The sequence below is a fragment of the Hyperoodon ampullatus genome, assembly GCF_949752795.1.
Source record: "Hyperoodon ampullatus genome assembly, chromosome: 19".
Classification (NCBI taxonomy): domain Eukaryota; kingdom Metazoa; phylum Chordata; class Mammalia; order Artiodactyla; family Ziphiidae; genus Hyperoodon; species Hyperoodon ampullatus.
The window spans coordinates 31,064,582-31,079,876 of NC_136932.1; the positions used below are offsets into that span (position 1 = coordinate 31,064,582).

At 65.9% G+C, this 15,295-nt stretch overlaps 1 protein-coding gene across 1 annotated transcript; it reads left to right on the forward strand.

Annotated features, from left to right (window-relative positions):
- Positions 1 to 1,300: 1,300 nt before the first annotated feature.
- RAI1 (retinoic acid induced 1) lies at positions 1,301 to 14,843 on the forward strand (the record flags this gene model as incomplete). Its single annotated transcript, XM_079725546.1, has 3 exons — positions 1,301 to 6,820; positions 10,628 to 10,721; positions 14,530 to 14,843. The coding sequence occupies exons 1-3, from the start codon at positions 1,313 to 1,315 to the stop codon at positions 14,841 to 14,843; spliced, it is 5,916 nt and encodes a 1,971-aa protein (XP_079581672.1). The 5' UTR covers positions 1,301 to 1,312.
- Between the last annotated feature and the right edge of the window lie 452 nt (positions 14,844 to 15,295).

Below are 15,295 nucleotides of genomic sequence, written 5' to 3' on the forward strand. Positions count from 1 at the left end.
GTGGGATCTGGGTGAAGAAGGGGTTAGCTACTTCTTGGGGGAGCCCCTCTCTCCCTCCATGTGTGCCTGCCCCCCCGTTCTCTGTGCCCCCCCAGAGCCCTGGAGGCTCATAGCCCATGGTGAGCCACCCGTTCCCCTTTGGGGTTGGGAACGGGCACTGCTAGGTCCCCTGTGCCCTCCTGGGAGCCTGGGCTGTGCAGGCGAGCGTTGTGTGTGTAAACCCCGTGCCTGGGGACGCAGGCTGCCGCCAGCCCTCACCATGAGGACTCCTGAGCCTGGGGCATCCTTGCTTCTTCCTCCCTTCTCCGAGGGTCTTGGGTCGGGGTGGCGGGCAGAGGGACCATTAGCCTGGATGCTGCAGCCAGCCTGTTATATGAATCCAGTTGTTCTGCCCTGAAGGCCCCCCCACCCCCACTCCAGGGTCATTTCCTGACCCCCGATCCTGCTTTGGGGCAGTTCGGACCCTGTGCACGCCGGCCCCTAAAATCATAAACAGATGGGCTCTCGGCCTGGCCCTGACCCCGTGCAGGCCCCGCCCACCCAGGAGGCCCAGGGCTGCCTCTCACGTGCAGGGACCGCAGCCCTGTCCCCCGTCAGCATGTGCTGCCTCTCTCTGGGCCACGTAATCTGTTTATGTACCTACGGTATCAAAAATAGGAGGCAGGTGCCGCCATCCTGCGATCCTGGGAGTCGAGGAGGGGACATTTTATGCCTACAGTGGCTCGGCAGCCCCTAATCAGCGTCTGCTGGAAGGAACAGACAGATTCCAGATGGCATGGCAGTGATGGAGGAGGTGTGTGTGTGTGCGTGTGCGCGTGCCAGGCCTCGGTGAGTGGCTTCTGGGGCAGGAGCAAGCTGTCCCCAGCCCCCCGCAAGCTGGGTCACGCCTGAACACTGCTGCACTGGGGCTAGCTTACCGGATCCAGCAGCCCCAGGGGACAGGGGAGCGGGAATTGCCCTGCTAAATGATTCTGAAATGGCAGGGAAGGGCTGTGGGGGAGGGAGGGGGGAGCCGGCCGGGGGAGGGGGCAGCTCCCCAGTGACCTGGCGCTGGGCAGCCGGGTCGCACCTCCCTCCTCGGTGGCCTCCCTGTACCCATCCCTGTCGGAGCGGGAATTACAGAGCACACGTCCCTGACACAGAAGTTGTCAATATGTGCACAGCTGGTGGGGAGGCTGCGGGAGAGGGCAGGGCCCGGAGGGGGGGCTGGCTCTCCGAGGGAGAGGAAATGGCTCGTCTGAATCGCTCTCCCTCTGCCCCTCCCCACCCTCCCTCTCGCCCTTTCTCTTTTCACAGATAACCAGCCCGAGTCATGCAGTCTTTTCGAGAAAGGTGTGGTTTCCATGGCAAACAACAGACCTACCAGCAGACCTCACAGGAGACATCTCGCCTGGAGAATTACCGGCAGCCCAGTCAGGCTGGGCTGAGCTGCGACCGGCAGCGTCTGCTGACCAAGGACTATTACGGCCCGCAGCCCTTCCCCAGCTACGAGGGCGGCGCTGGCACGCCCGCCTCGGCGGCGCGCGCCAGCAAAGGCCTGTCCTCTCCGCAGGCCCCGCAGGGGAGGCCGTCCTTCGCAGGCTACGCCGCCGTCCAGGACGGCAGTCCCTACCCCGGCCGCTACTCGGGGGAGGAGGGCCTGCAGGCCTGGGGGGCACCGCAGCCACCACCCCCGCAGCCGCAGCCCCTGCCAGGGGCGGTGGGCAAATATGACGAGAACCTGATGAAAAAGACAGCAGCGCCCCCCGGCCGGCAGTACCCAGAGCAGGGCGCCCAGCTGCCCTTTCGGACTCACACCCTCCACGTCCAGCAGCAGCTGCCGCAACCCCCGCAGCCCCTGGCATACCCCAAGCTCCAAAGGCAGAAACCCCAGAACGACCTTGCCTCGCCCCTGCCCTTCCCCCCGGGCAGCCACTTCCCGCAGCAGTCCCAGTCCTTCCCCGTCTCCTCCACCTACTCCTCCACCGGCCAGGGCGGCGGGCAGGGGGCCCACTCCTACAAGAGCTGCACAGCCCCGTCCACCCAGCCCCACGACAGGCCGCTGACCGCCAACACCGGCCTGGCCCCAGGCCAGCGGGTCCCGAGCCTTCACGCCTACCAGCCTGGGCGCCTCAGCTACGAGCCACAGAAGCAGCAGCAGCAGCAGCAGCAGCAGCAGCAAGCCCTCCAGAGCCGCCACCACGCCCAGGAAACCCTCCACTACCAAAACCTCACCAAGTACCAACACTACGGGCAGCAAGGCCCAGGCTACTGCCAGCCGGACGCGGCCGTCAGGACCCCAGAGCAGTACTACCAGACCTTCAGCCCCAGCTCCAGCCACTCGCCTGCTCGCTCTGTGGGCCGCTCCCCTTCCTACAGCTCCACCCCATCGCCGCTGATGCCCAGCCTGGAGAACTTTCCCTACAACCAGCAGCCGCTGGGCCCTGGAGCCTTCCCCGCCGGTCTCGCAGACCACAGCCACTTCATGCCCCTGCTCAACCCCTCCCCGACGGACGCTGCTGGCTCCGTGGATGCCCAGGCCGCCAACTGCAAGTCCCTGCAGAAGGACAAGCTTCCCGAGAGCCTGCTGTCAGACCTCAGCCTGCACAGCCTCACGGCGCTGACCTCGCAGGTGGAGAACATCTCCAACACCGTGCAGCAGCTGCTGCTCTCCAAGGCGGCCATGCCCCAGAAGAAAGGCCTCAAGAGCCTGGCGGCCCGGACCCCGGAGCAGCACAAGAGCCAGCACTGCAGCCCCGAGGGCAGTGGCTACTCAGCCGAGCCTGCAGGCACACCGCTGTCGGAGCCGCTGAGCAGCACACCACAGTCCACGCACGCCGAGCCGCCCGAGGCTGACTACCTGAGCGGCTCCGAGGACCCGCTGGAGCGCAGCTTCCTCTACTGCAGCCAGGCCCGCGGCAGCCCCGCCAGGGTCCACGGCAGCTCCAAGGCCAAGCCCGAGTCCGTGTCCACCTGCTCCGTGACTTCACCCGACGACATGTCTACCAAGTCCGACGACTCCTTCCAGAGCCTGCACGGCAGCCTGCCGCTCGACAGCTTCTCCAAGCTCGTGGCCGGCGAGCGGGACTGCCCGCGCCTGCTGCTCAGCGCCCTGGCACAGGAGGACCTGGCCTCCGAGATCCTGGGGCTGCAGGAGGCCATCAGCGAGAAGGCCGACAAGGTCTGGGCCGAGGCGCCCAGCCTAGCCAAGGACACCGGCAAGCCACCCTTCTCGCTGGAGAACCACAGCGCCTGCTTGGACCCCGTGGCCAAGGGTGCGTGGCCGCGGCCGGGGGAACAGGAGGCCCTGCCCGAGGCCCTGCAGCTGGAAAAGGGCGGCGGCACCAAGGACTTCGGCCCGGGGCTGTTCGAAGATCCTTCCGTGGGCTTCGCCACCCCTGACCCCAAGAAGACAACTGGTCCCCTCTCCTTTGGTGCCAAGCCCACCCTGGGGGCCGCCGCCTCGGACCCCGCCACGGCGGCTTTCGACTGCTTCCCAGACACGACCACCGCCAGCTCAGCGGACGGCGCCAACCCCTTCGCCTGGCCCGAGGAGAACCTGGGGGACGCCTGTCCCCGATGGGGGCTGCACCCCGGCGAGCTTGCCAAGGGTCTGGAGCAGGGCGGGAAGGCCGCCGACAGCGTCGGCCAGGAGGACGCCCGCGAGGCTTCGGCCTGCCTGGGCTTCCAGGAGGAGCAGCCCTCGGGGGAGAAGGCTGTGGTGCCCCGGGACTCCCAGCAGGAGGAGGGGGGCGGGGTCAAAGAGGAGGCGGGCGGGCTGCTGCAGTGTCCCGAGGTGGGCAAGGCCGACCGCTGGCTGGAGGACAGCCGGCACTGCTGCTCCGCCGCCGACTTCGGGGACCTCCCGCTGCTGCCGCCCGCCGGCAGGAAGGGGGACTTGGAGGCGGAGGAGTACTCGTCTCTGTGCGAGCTCCTGGGCAGCCCCGAGCAGAGGCCGGGCATGCAGGACCCACTGTCGCCCAAGGCCCCGCTGCTGTGTGGCAAGGAGGAGGTGGAGGAAGTGCTGGACTCCAAGGCCGGCTGGGGCTCCCCGTGCACTCTCTCTGGCGAGTCCGTTATCTTGCTGGGCCCCACCGTGGGCACCGAGTCCAAGGTCCAGAGCTGGTTCGAGTCCTCCCTCTCCCACATGAAGCCAGGGGAAGAGGGGCCCGAGGGGGCGCTGGCTCCGGGGGATTCCACTGCCCTGGCCCCGGAAGCCTCCCTGACCCAGAAGCCGAACAAGCCCGCTGTGCCCGAGGCGCCCATCGCCAAAAAGGAGCCTGTGCCTCGCGGCAAAAGCTTACGGAGCCGGCGGGTGCACCGGGGGCTGCCCGAGGCCGAGGACTCCCCGTGCAGGGCCCCGGCACTGCCCAAAGACCTGCTGCTCCCTGAATCGTGCACGGGGCCCCCCCAGGGACAGATGGAAGGGGCGGGGGCCCCAGGCCGGGGGACCTCGGAAGGGCTCCCCAGGATGTGCACCCGCTCCTTCACGGCCCTGAGTGAGCCCCGCACGCCCGGACCCCCGGGCCTGCCCACCACCCCTGCCCCCCCAGACAAGCTGGGGGGCAAGCAGCGAGCTGCCTTCAAGTCGGGCAAGCGGGTGGGGAAGCCCTCCCCCAAGGCCGCATCCAGCCCCAGCAACCCGGCCGCCCTGCCTGTGGCCTCCGACAGCAGCCCCATGGGCTCCAAGACCAAGGAAACAGACTCACCGGACGCACCAGGCAAAGACCAGCGCTCGATGATACTCCGGTCCCGCACCAGGACCCAGGAGGCCTTCCACTGCAAGCGGCGGCGCGCCTCAGAGAGCCGGCTCCCCACCTGCCGCGCCGCCAAGAAGCTGCTCGCCAACAACCACCTGCCCACCACGTTCAAGGTCGCCAGTAGCCCCCAGAAGGAGGGCCGGGCGGGCCAACGAGCAAGGGTCCCCAAGCCTGGCGCAGGTGGCAAGCTCTCCGATCGGCCCCTCCACGCCCTCAAGAGGAAATCGGCCTTCCTGGCACCTGTCCCCACCAAGAAGCGCAACCTGGTCTTACGCAGCGGCAGCGGGGACACGAAGGAGGAGGGGGCCGAGGGCTCTCCCACCCTCTTCAAGAGGATGATGTCTCCCAAGAAGGCCAAGCCCGCCAAGGGCAACAGTGAGCCGACGGCAAAGCCGCCGCCCCCGGAGACCCCTGACGCCAGCCTGAAGCTAGCCTCACGGGCATCCGTCCAGGGGGCCATGAAAACCAAGGTGCTGCCCCCCCGGAAAGGCCGGGGCCTGAAGCTGGAGGCCATCGTGCAGAAGATCACCTCGCCCAGCCTGAAAAAGTTCGCGTGCAGAGCGCCAGGGGCCCCTCCCGGGAATCCTCTGAGCCCATCCCTCCCCGAGAAGGACCGTGGGCTCAAGAGCACAGGGGGCAGCCCGCTGGGGGCAGAAGAAGGTCTCCTAAATGTGAGCACTGGGCAGAAGTTCCCAGCAGCTTTGGGGGCCGATCCGTTATGCAGAAATCCGACCAACAGATCCTTAAAAGGCAAACTCGTGAACAGTAAGAAACTGTCCTCGACTGACGGTTTCAAAACTGAGGCCTTCACGTCCCCAGAGGCCCTACTGCCCGGGGGCACTGCCCTGGCACCTAAGAAGAGAAGCCGGAAAGGCAGGGCTGGAGCCCTCGGACTCCCCAAAGGCTCCCTGGAGAAGAGGCCTCATCTCGGCCCAGCTCTGCTCCTGACGGCCAGCAGCACGCAGGGGGGCAGCGAGGACAGCTCTGGCGGAGGAGGCAAGAAGCCAAAGACGGAGGAGCTGGGGCTGGCCTCCCAGCCCCCTGAGTGCCGGCCCTGCCAGCCCCAGGTGAGGGCACAGAAGCAGCCTGGCCACACCAACTATAACAGCTATTCCAAGCGGAAGCGCCTGACGCGGGGCCGGGCCAAGAACGCCACCACCTCACCCTGTAAGGGGCGTGCCAAGCGGCGGCGGCAGCAGCAGGTGCTGCCCCTGGATCCCGCAGAGCCTGAAATCCGCCTCAAATACATTTCCTCCTGCAAGCGGCTGCGCGCAGACAGCCGCACCCCCGCCTTCTCGCCCTTTGTGCGGGTGGAGAAGCGGGACGCGTTCACCACTGTATGCACTGTTGTCAACTCCCCCGGAGAGGAACCCAAGCCCCACAGGAAGCCTTCCTCCTCCTCTTCCTCCTCCTGCTCCTTCCCCTTGGACGCGGCCGGGGCCTCCCTAGCCACGCTCCCTGGAGGCTCCACCCTGCAGCCTCGGCCCTCCCTGCCCCTCTCCTCCACCATGCATCTGGGGCCCGTGGTCTCCAAGGCCCTGAGTACCTCTTGCCTTGTTTGCTGCCTCTGCCAAAACCCGGCCAACTTCAAGGACCTCGGGGACCTCTGTGGGCCCTACTACCCTGGACACTGCCTCCCCAAAAAGAAGCCAAAACTCAAGGAGAAGGTGCGGCCAGAGGGCGCCTGCGAGGAGGCCTCGCTGCCTCTTGAGAGGACACTCAAAGGCCTCGAGTGCCCAGCTACCACCACCGCCACCACCACCACCACCGGGAAGCCCCCCAGGCCTGACGGCCCAGCCGATCCGGCCAAGCAGGGCTCCCTGCGCACCAGCGCTCGGGGCCTGTCCCGGCGGCTGCAGAGTTGCTACTGCTGTGACGGTCGGGGGGAAGGTGGTGAAGAGACAGCCCCAGCTGACAGGAGCCGCAAGCACGAGTGCAGCAAGGAGCCGCCGGCAGAGCCTGGCGGGGACACGCAGGAGCACTGGGTGCACGAGGCCTGTGCCGTGTGGACGGGCGGGGTCTACCTGGTGGCCGGGAAGCTCTTTGGGCTGCAGGAGGCCATGAAGGTGGCCGTGGACATGGTAAGAGGCCAGCCCAGCCGGGTGGGGACCTCGGGTTCTGTAGGCAGGCCATCTCTCTAATACTAGAGCCTGGCCCAAACATACCACAACCACAAATGAATACGTGGGGAGCTTAGCCGGAGTGTGGAGGCACACTCCAGGCTGAGGCAGGACACACCCGCCCACCCCTGCTCCAGACCTCCCACTGTGGCCCCTTACTGCCTGCTCAGCCCTGTACCCACCACACACGCACTCGGCCCCTTCCGGCTGCAGCACGCCCCCACCCAAGCCCCCCAGCACCCCTGCTCACCTAATCAGCTGAGATGCTCAGGCCCCAGAGCTGCATGTCAGGGGGCAGCGGGGCCTGCGGGGGAAGAGCCTCTCCAGCAACAGGGGGCTGGGTCGTGAGCCCTTACCTTTCCTGCGAGGCCCTAAAACGTCCCCTGAGGAACTGCAGCCGCCGAGGGCTTGGTTTAGGTCCCAGCGCTGCCCCTTGCTGTGTGTCTCCAAGAAGATAACCTAACCTCTCTGTGCCTCCGTTTCCTTATCTCTAAAGTGGGCATGACAGTCCCCTGTGGAGGGGCCCTGAGGATTATGTGAGTTCACACCCATAAAGCTATTACAGCCATACCTGGCCCGTCCACATGCTCCGTGACCATCTCCTGGGGCCAGTGACAGTGGCAGCCAGCCAGATGACACTAGCATGTTGTTTCAGCAGTGTGACCGTTACTCCGATCACCGAGGGGACCCCCGATCCCCTCACTCCCTGCTGCCCGGGGATGGGGCGGGACTCCGCACTCTCTCCTGCGGCCCGTGCTCCTGCCCCCCTCCCCAGCCCTTGGGGCCCCATGCCCTGTGCCCACCCCACCTGCCCACCTGTTCCCTCTGGGTACTCCCCCCACCAGCCATGCGGAGCAGCCCTGTGCTGGGCGGGGGGCGGGGTGCGCTACTGGGCTGCCCGCACCTCCCTGTTTCCCGTGCCTGACCCTCTCCATGTGGGGTCCTCCAGCCTGACAGCAGCCCCAAGGCCCAGAGCCCTCACCCTTCCTGCCTCCCGTCTCCTCCCCTCCCTCCCTCCCTCCGGTGTGTCTGCTTCCCTCCCTCGTCACTGCCTCCTTCCCAGCGGCCCTGAAGGAGGTTCAGGTGTCTCCCGCCATTAAAAGATAATACCAAGCGCTCAGATCACCAGGCCAACTGGCAGCCACCCGCGGCCTCCCGAAAGTGTCCCTGGCCTGCTCCGCCCCGCCGGGCTGCACTGCTACTGCACCTTGTCCGAGCACAGGGGGCAACCCCCTCTTCCCCAGGTCACCTGTTCCGGGCACTTTGGTCTCACCTCACCGCACCAACCTCCTATTGGCCTGGGGAGGAAGCCGGGGGTCCGAGTGGCCTTGTGGTTTCCTGGCATCATGCGGCTGTTACATAACGGAGCTGGAGCTTGGCCCGGTCGCCCCATCTCTGCCCGCTGTGCCATCCTCCCAAAATGGTCCAGCGGCCTCCCACCCTGGGAGCATCCCTGGGAAGGTCAGAACAGGGGTGCTCACCAGCCACCCTGCCAGAGAGGTGGTCCCGGGCCAGGTGGGGGCTAGCAGCCAGGCAAGCCTCAGAGGGGCTCATTAAAGCAGCACCCGCATCTGGAGGACACCCTGCCTGGAAAGACGGGCGGGGTCTGGGGCTTCCCAGGTCATGGTTCAGCCCCCTGCCCACTGACAAGCCCAGACCTCCTTGGGCCCCTCCCCCCGCAGACCCTTTCTGCCTCGGAGCTCGGTGGTAGCGCGCAGCCTTGGAGTCAGGTGGACCCCGGTTCCAATCCCAGCTCTGCCCCAAGAGCCAGTTCTGTGACCCCAGCAAGTCACCGTCCTCTGGGAGCCTCGGGGCGCCGAAGCCCGTCAGCAGGGCGGGGCTGTGGGGACAGCCGGACCCGCCTTCACACCCATCAGCACCCTGGCTCTCTGCAGGGACAGAACTTCTGCGCAGGCCCTCGGGGGCACCCCTCTTCCTTCTGTGTCCCTTCCTGGGGGCCCTCGGGGGCACCCCTCTTCCCTCTGTGTCCCTTCCTGGGGGCCCCTACACACCTGCCCGCCCTGAGCCATGCTGTGCCCACCTCCAGGGACCTGTTTCCTAGTCTGCCCAGAGGCTACCTCTCCCCCCAAACTCCCAGGCACCCCATCACCCACCCGGGGGAACAGCTCAGAACGTGGGTGCTGGGGTCAGAAGGGCCCAAGGCCTCTCGTACCTCTGTTTCTCCACACCTAAAATGCCTGTCACAAGGGTTTGGGGGCCTCAGTGCAGGCGGGGTGGAAGGCCGTCACCAGAGGAGCCCACTGTCACTGTTTAGCCATCAAGGGCCACTGTGGGTGGGACACTTGGGCCCGGTCAGGGGGCCACTCCTGCCCCACCACACCTTTGCCCCAGAGCCCTAGGAAGCTCAGTCTTGACCAGAAGGAAACTGCCATCCAGAGGCAATGAATGTTCCAGACCGACCCCCAGCCCCCATTCTGTAGCTCCCCACCCCAGCGCAGCTCCAGAAGGAGCATTCCCAGGCATTTCTCAGGCTAGGCCCAGGAAGGGTGTGAGAAGACTCATCCCTGGCCTCCCACCTGCTGGGGGTGGGGTCCCCATCAGTCCCCGGCGTGGGAAGGAGCCCACCCCTGCCCCCCACCCCGAGCAGTGAGGCACCATGACCGCCAGCCTGTGCTCCAGCTGGGTTGCTGGGCTCAAAGCCCGTCCAGCTCCTCTTGAGCTGTGTGCCCTCAGGCAAGTTACTCGGCTTTTCTGAGCTCTCATCCCTCACCTGTATAAAATAAAGCGATGCTGATGCCATCGGGGTGTTCTGAGGAGGCGGCCTCCACATGTGCCTGGTGTGTCACGAACTACAGTTACTGGTTGCAGTAGCTTAGCCTCCGGGTGGGGTGGGGTGGGGTGGGGGCCTGCCCCCTCCCCCTCCCCTCCCCCTCCCCAACCTCACTCCCCTGCTGCACAGGGGGTCTGTGGGATCTGGGGACCAGCCTGTCCCTCCCCAGGCCTCAGGTTTTGCTTCCAAGGGGCTTCCTGGCATCGCCATCCTGTCCTGGCACGTCCCCCTGCAGGCAGCTGGGCCCAACCTGGGGCAGCCCCCAAGCTCAGACCACGGTTTTGGCTTTTGAGAGGCTGAGTGAGCCAGCTGCTGTGCCGGCCGGCGTAGGGTTTACGTGAACCCCGCGTTCAGGCACCGGCTGTTTCCTCCTCCTGGGTCCCGGGCAGGGGGTGAACAGCCTGAGAGGAGAGCATCCGACTCTGGGGCCAGTGCTTGTTCTGCCCCCGGAAATGGTAGCAAACGATACTTAACCACCTTCGCCTGGAGTGGGGACCTCAGCTTCACTGTCTGTGAAGTGGCATCCATGAAAGCTGCCCACCCGGAGGCTGTGGGGAGGAGCTGGCAGGCGAGGGCACAGCCCGGCGGTGACTGGCCCTGTGCGTTGTCGTCCACTAGGCACACGGAGTTGCTCATTTAATCTTCACAACTGTCCCACAAGGCAGGCGCTGTCCCCATTATACGGAAGAGGCGGGAAGGGCTGAGCTGCTTGGCCGAGGTCACGCAGTGCACGGTGGCTGAGCCAGGGCTCGCCCGGGCCTACGGGAGGCCGAGGCTTAGCCACAAGATGGTTGCTTTCCCGCCCCAAGAGCTCCCCCCACCCAAGGTGCCAGGCCGGCGGCTGCCACAAAACCAATCCTGTGGACGTCCATTCTGAGCCTCCCTCCAAGCTGCCTCTCCAGGGCCCCCTGGGAGGAAGGGGTGGGGGCCGGGCCCCTCGGCTGCAGACTCACCTGCCTTCCCTCTCTCCTCGCCAGACTTGTTCCAGCTGCCAAGAAGCCGGAGCCACCATCGGGTGCTGCCACAAAGGATGCATCCACACCTACCATTACCCGTGTGCCAGTGATGCGGGTAAGAGCCAGCCCAAGGGGACCGAAGGTCGGGGGACGCAGGCACAGCTCCTCGAACTGGCCCCACTTGACCCGTCGGCTTCCCTCTTCTCCTGCCCCAGCAATTCTTTACCTTCTCGTGTCTCTCGGCTGAGCCCTGTGCTGAGCAATGTTGGTGACGAGGAGACACATCAGTCCCCAGCCACCTGCTGGAGGAGTGCCCAGAAGCACAAACTACAAAGCGGAAAGCTGTGTGTGAGCTGCCGTTGCCGAGGGGTGCCTACAGCTGGGGAGGTTCTCAGGCCTCCAAGAGTGGGGCTACTGGGCTGGGCCTTGGAAAAAGGCTGAATAGTTCACTGGGTTGGAGAAAAAGGAGAAAAGATAGTTCAGTAACAAAAACTGAGTGAGAGGGAAGGAGAGGAAGTTCAAGACAGACTCCCCCTGGCTCCACGGCACAGCTGTGGAAGGTTTAAGCAGGACGGTGGGCCCTGGAGTCAGGACCAGGCTCCCCTGCACCTGCCCCATTCTCTCCACTCCCTCGCTCACTTGACCCGCGGGCATTTATCGAGGACCCACCATCACCAGGCAGGTGGCATACTGACGGCCTGGGCCAGAGAGCCCAGAGCCCCCAGTCCTGGTGGCATGCTTCAGATGTGGACTGGGTGAGCCCACTGATATCTCTGCACTCGGTTCCCCATCTGTAAAGCTGAGGTTAGAGTCATTTCTTCTTTCTGCAGCTGTCTGGAGCAGGGAGTGAGATCCCAAGCACGACCCGGAAAGGGCAGCCCCGGTCCGATTTGGGGGCCAGCCCCCACGATCTCTGTCCCCCACCCCCTGCTAGCCTGGAAGAGGGTGAGGTTATCGTGACCCTGTTGCACGACGACAGGGCAGAGGCATCTCCTGGCAGGACCCTCCCTGCTCCCACCGCCCGGGGACCCCTCTTCCCATCTGAATGCCAGTTCCTGGCATCAGCCAGCACCGAGCCGCCCCCAGGAGCACACACGGGACTGAGCGGTGACAGTTCCTTGGCGAGGGCTGAGGTGCTAGCACCTTAGGGAGGGAACCCGCTGGAGCAGGACATGGGGCTGCTCTGGCTCCACACCCTGCCCTGAGGGCTGTAGGAACCGGATTTTAATGTGGACTCCGCCACTTCACCAGACCCAGGGCCTGACCTCCAGGAACAGGTGCTGCGGGCTGCAGCTCTCCTCCCACAGTGATTAGGTTCGCGCCTGTGCTCTGCCAGCCCCACACCAGGCCTCGCACTGTCTCCAGCGGCACCTTCACAGACAGGCTGCCTTACCCGTGGCCACCGCACTGCAGGAACGGCCAGGGGGTGACTCACTGGCCAGCTCCACGTCCTGTGCGCTGTCCCCTCCGGTGTTGCAGCTTCCCAGCCTCCTGGGGGGCTCATGTCTCAGTGGGACAGACAGGAAAACCGTAATCCTTGCCTAAAGTTACGGAGACCAAACAAGGAGAGATTGTGTGCTGAGAGATCCATCCTGAGTTGGGAGGGAATCCAGGAGGGCTTCTAGGAGGAGGTGACATTGGAGCCAGTCCTCAAGAGGTCAAGGGAGGTGGGCAGGAGCTGGCTTGTGGTGGGACATACATACCAGGCTTGGAGCGATACAAACTGTTTCCAGTGATGTCTTTGAGGAACTCCCCACATAGTAGGGCTCTCTGTAGGGCCGCAGGGGGCAGATGAGATGCTGGCCTGAGCAGAGCTGTGACGGAGCCCTGCATTCCGGAGAGAGGGGCTGCAGGTGCAGATGGAGCCTGCGCCTCAGAGGCTTTGCAAGCTCAGGAAGCAGGGCCATGCTGGGAGGAGGGGGGAGAGGGAGGCGGCCAGCGTCCCCAGGCCAGCGAGCAGGCCCGAGGCAGGGCAGGCTGTGCCGCTGGTGTATCAGCCACCGGACCTTCCAGGCCCAGCCTCCAGCACGTCTCAGGAGGGTGTGTGGGGGCCGGTGGGCCCTGCCGCACGCCAGGCTGAGCCCACCCAGGTGGCCGTAGTCAGCCGGCAGCTCAGCTGAGGCTGGTGGACCCAGATGAGCTGGGGCCACAGCTGGGCCAGCTCCTCTCTGCTCTGCATGGCCTCTGCACTCCAGCAGGCCCAGCTGGGCAGCCCCCTCTCTCCTTCACAGAGGGGCTGCGCAGGGCCGGGTGGGGGAGGCAGTTAATCCCCACACGTGCAGCTCCCTTTGGGGTTGAACTTGAGGCATCTGCCTAGGGTTGGAGGGTTTGGCAGAGCCCGGAGGGGGCGGTGTGGGAGAGGGGCATGGAGCGGGTACAGTGGCCAGAGAAGGGGGCAGGACTAGTGAGCCTAGCAGCCAGAGGGAAGGGGGACCCGGCTCCAGGCAGCACAGGGGCGCGGGGGGCACCCAGGGAGTGAGCTGGGCAGGCAGGAGCCCCCGGCAGGCACCCAGCCCCTGGTCAATACCTTGCACCTGCCCGACCCGGGTCTGGAAGTGCGGTCCTCCGTGGAGCCCTGCAGGGGTCTGGGCCAGGCCCCCAGACCACGGGGCACCAGAGCTGCCCAGGCCCACTGACCCTGCGCCCTTTGTTAGGCAGCCCACATTGGAGCTAGCATAGCGAGCACCAGGCCCCGGGCCACTTTGTCAGCTGGGTCCTGGCTCCCCAAGTGCAGACACCAGGAGAGGGCTTGGGGATGGGTGACTGGCCCTCCCTCCCCACGTCCAGAGTGGCTGCTGGGGGCGGCTGAGCATGATGCCTCTGGAAGTACCCCCCCCCCACTCTTTGCTTCCGGGGCCCCAAGCCCTTGACTGTAGGGCCCGCGGGGCGGGGGCCCCGTGTGTGCAGCGGACCAGGGTTCAGGCCAGTGCTCTGCTGAGTATGACCCAGGACAGCGGTGTCAGGCTTACTTGAGTGTAGGGAGGGGGAAAACACGAGCCGCCTCAGACCTATGGCAGTTTTCAGGTCTGAGACCCGGGCTCTGGAGGCTACCCAGCCCTGCTCCCCACCTGGGCTGCCTCTAGCTGCCACTATCCCAGTGCTGCGGCAGAGCCACCCCCAGTGATGCCAAGACTGGCTTGGTTGTTTGTGGGTCTGGGGTTTGTTCAGAACAGTGGCCCATAGGCAGGGGAGGGAAGGGGATGAGCCCAGGAGAGGTCCAGAGGGTGACGGGAGGGGACTCCAGGGGGAAAAGTCAGGGCCTCCCTAGGTGGCAGCAGGCAAGGCAGTGGGGCCTGCTCGGCCATTCTCTGCTCCCCCAGGGCGGACAGTGCCATGGGCACTCCAGTACCTGCTAAGATTCACTCAGACCCGGGACCTCCATCCCCTCCTCCCCTGCCCCAGTGCTCAGGTCAGCCTGCCCGGCTAGGCCCCCACGGGAACAAGCCCACAGCAGACAGACAGGAGCAGTGGGCGGGACGCCCATTTTACAGATGTGAGGACCAAGGCTCAGAGAAGTGGCTGGGGCTGGAATCCAGACCTGTGGCCACACGGTCCAGTCCCAGTTGGTCAACACACGTTCACTGAGCACCCCCTGGGTGTCAAGGCCTATCTAGGGGCTGGGCCCGGACCACTAGGAGGGAGTGACCAGTGTGGCCCAGCAAAGCACAGCGGGGGAGGGCGAGGGGGAGAGTGGTGAGGCCTCCCCACGACAAAAGGGGGTTCCAGAGGGAGGGGAAAGGAGAGTAAAGGACAGATAGGCCAGCGGGGCTGGAGGGCTGACGGAGTTCGGTTTGGGTCGGATTTCAAGCAGAGGCTGACTTACTCTGAAAAAAAAGCTGCAGCTGAGGGCGTCCGGGGCTGTGGGCCTGCCTGCCGGCCGGAAAAGACGCCGTTCTGACTGCACGAACTTCTCTTGCTCACAGGTTGCATATTCATCGAAGAGAACTTTTCTTTGAAATGCCCCAAACATAAGGTGGGTGACCGCGAGCCTCCCCTGGAGGGGCCCAGGCTGGAGAAGAGCCCCCAGCGAAGGATCGCCGCCTCCGGGCGGACTAGGCTGGGGGCGGGCCAGTACGGGCGGGCCCGGGCCACTTATACACCCCGCACGTGCGGGAGGCGGGGCCAGCCCGGGGCGGGGCGGGGCGCGGGGACCGGCCTACAGGCAAAGCCGCAGGTGGGGCCTCGCTCTGGGGGCGCGGGCGGGGTCGGGGCCGAGGGGAGGGACTGGAGGAGTTGACCGCTCGGCAGGTGCCCCGCCGTCAGCAATGCGCCGCGCGTCTTTTCCCCGCAGAGGCTGCCATTGTAATCCAGCCCCCGGCCGGAGGAGCCGCCGGATCCCGCCCGCCCGCCCGTCTGCCCGCCCGCCGCCGCCGCCGCCGCCGCCGCCGAGGAGAGGAGCCGCCGGCGCAGCCCCAGGACCTTTGCGCTGCTTCCGGCGCGGGTCCAGAGCCGATCCTTGATCCGGACCCCGGATCTTGGATCTGGCCTCCTCGGGCGGAAGCTAGTGGTCCCCGGTCGGGAAGAAAACAGGTTCCGGATCCGTCTGCTCCCGGAACCGGACGGCACAGGGCCTTCTCGCCCCCATCCCCCGGCCAGGCTTGGAGAGGGGGAACCCGCGGAGCGGCCAGACTCCTTGGAACACCCAGGCTCCGGCGTGGGTGGGAGGCCTTTAGCCTGGGGATACGCTTC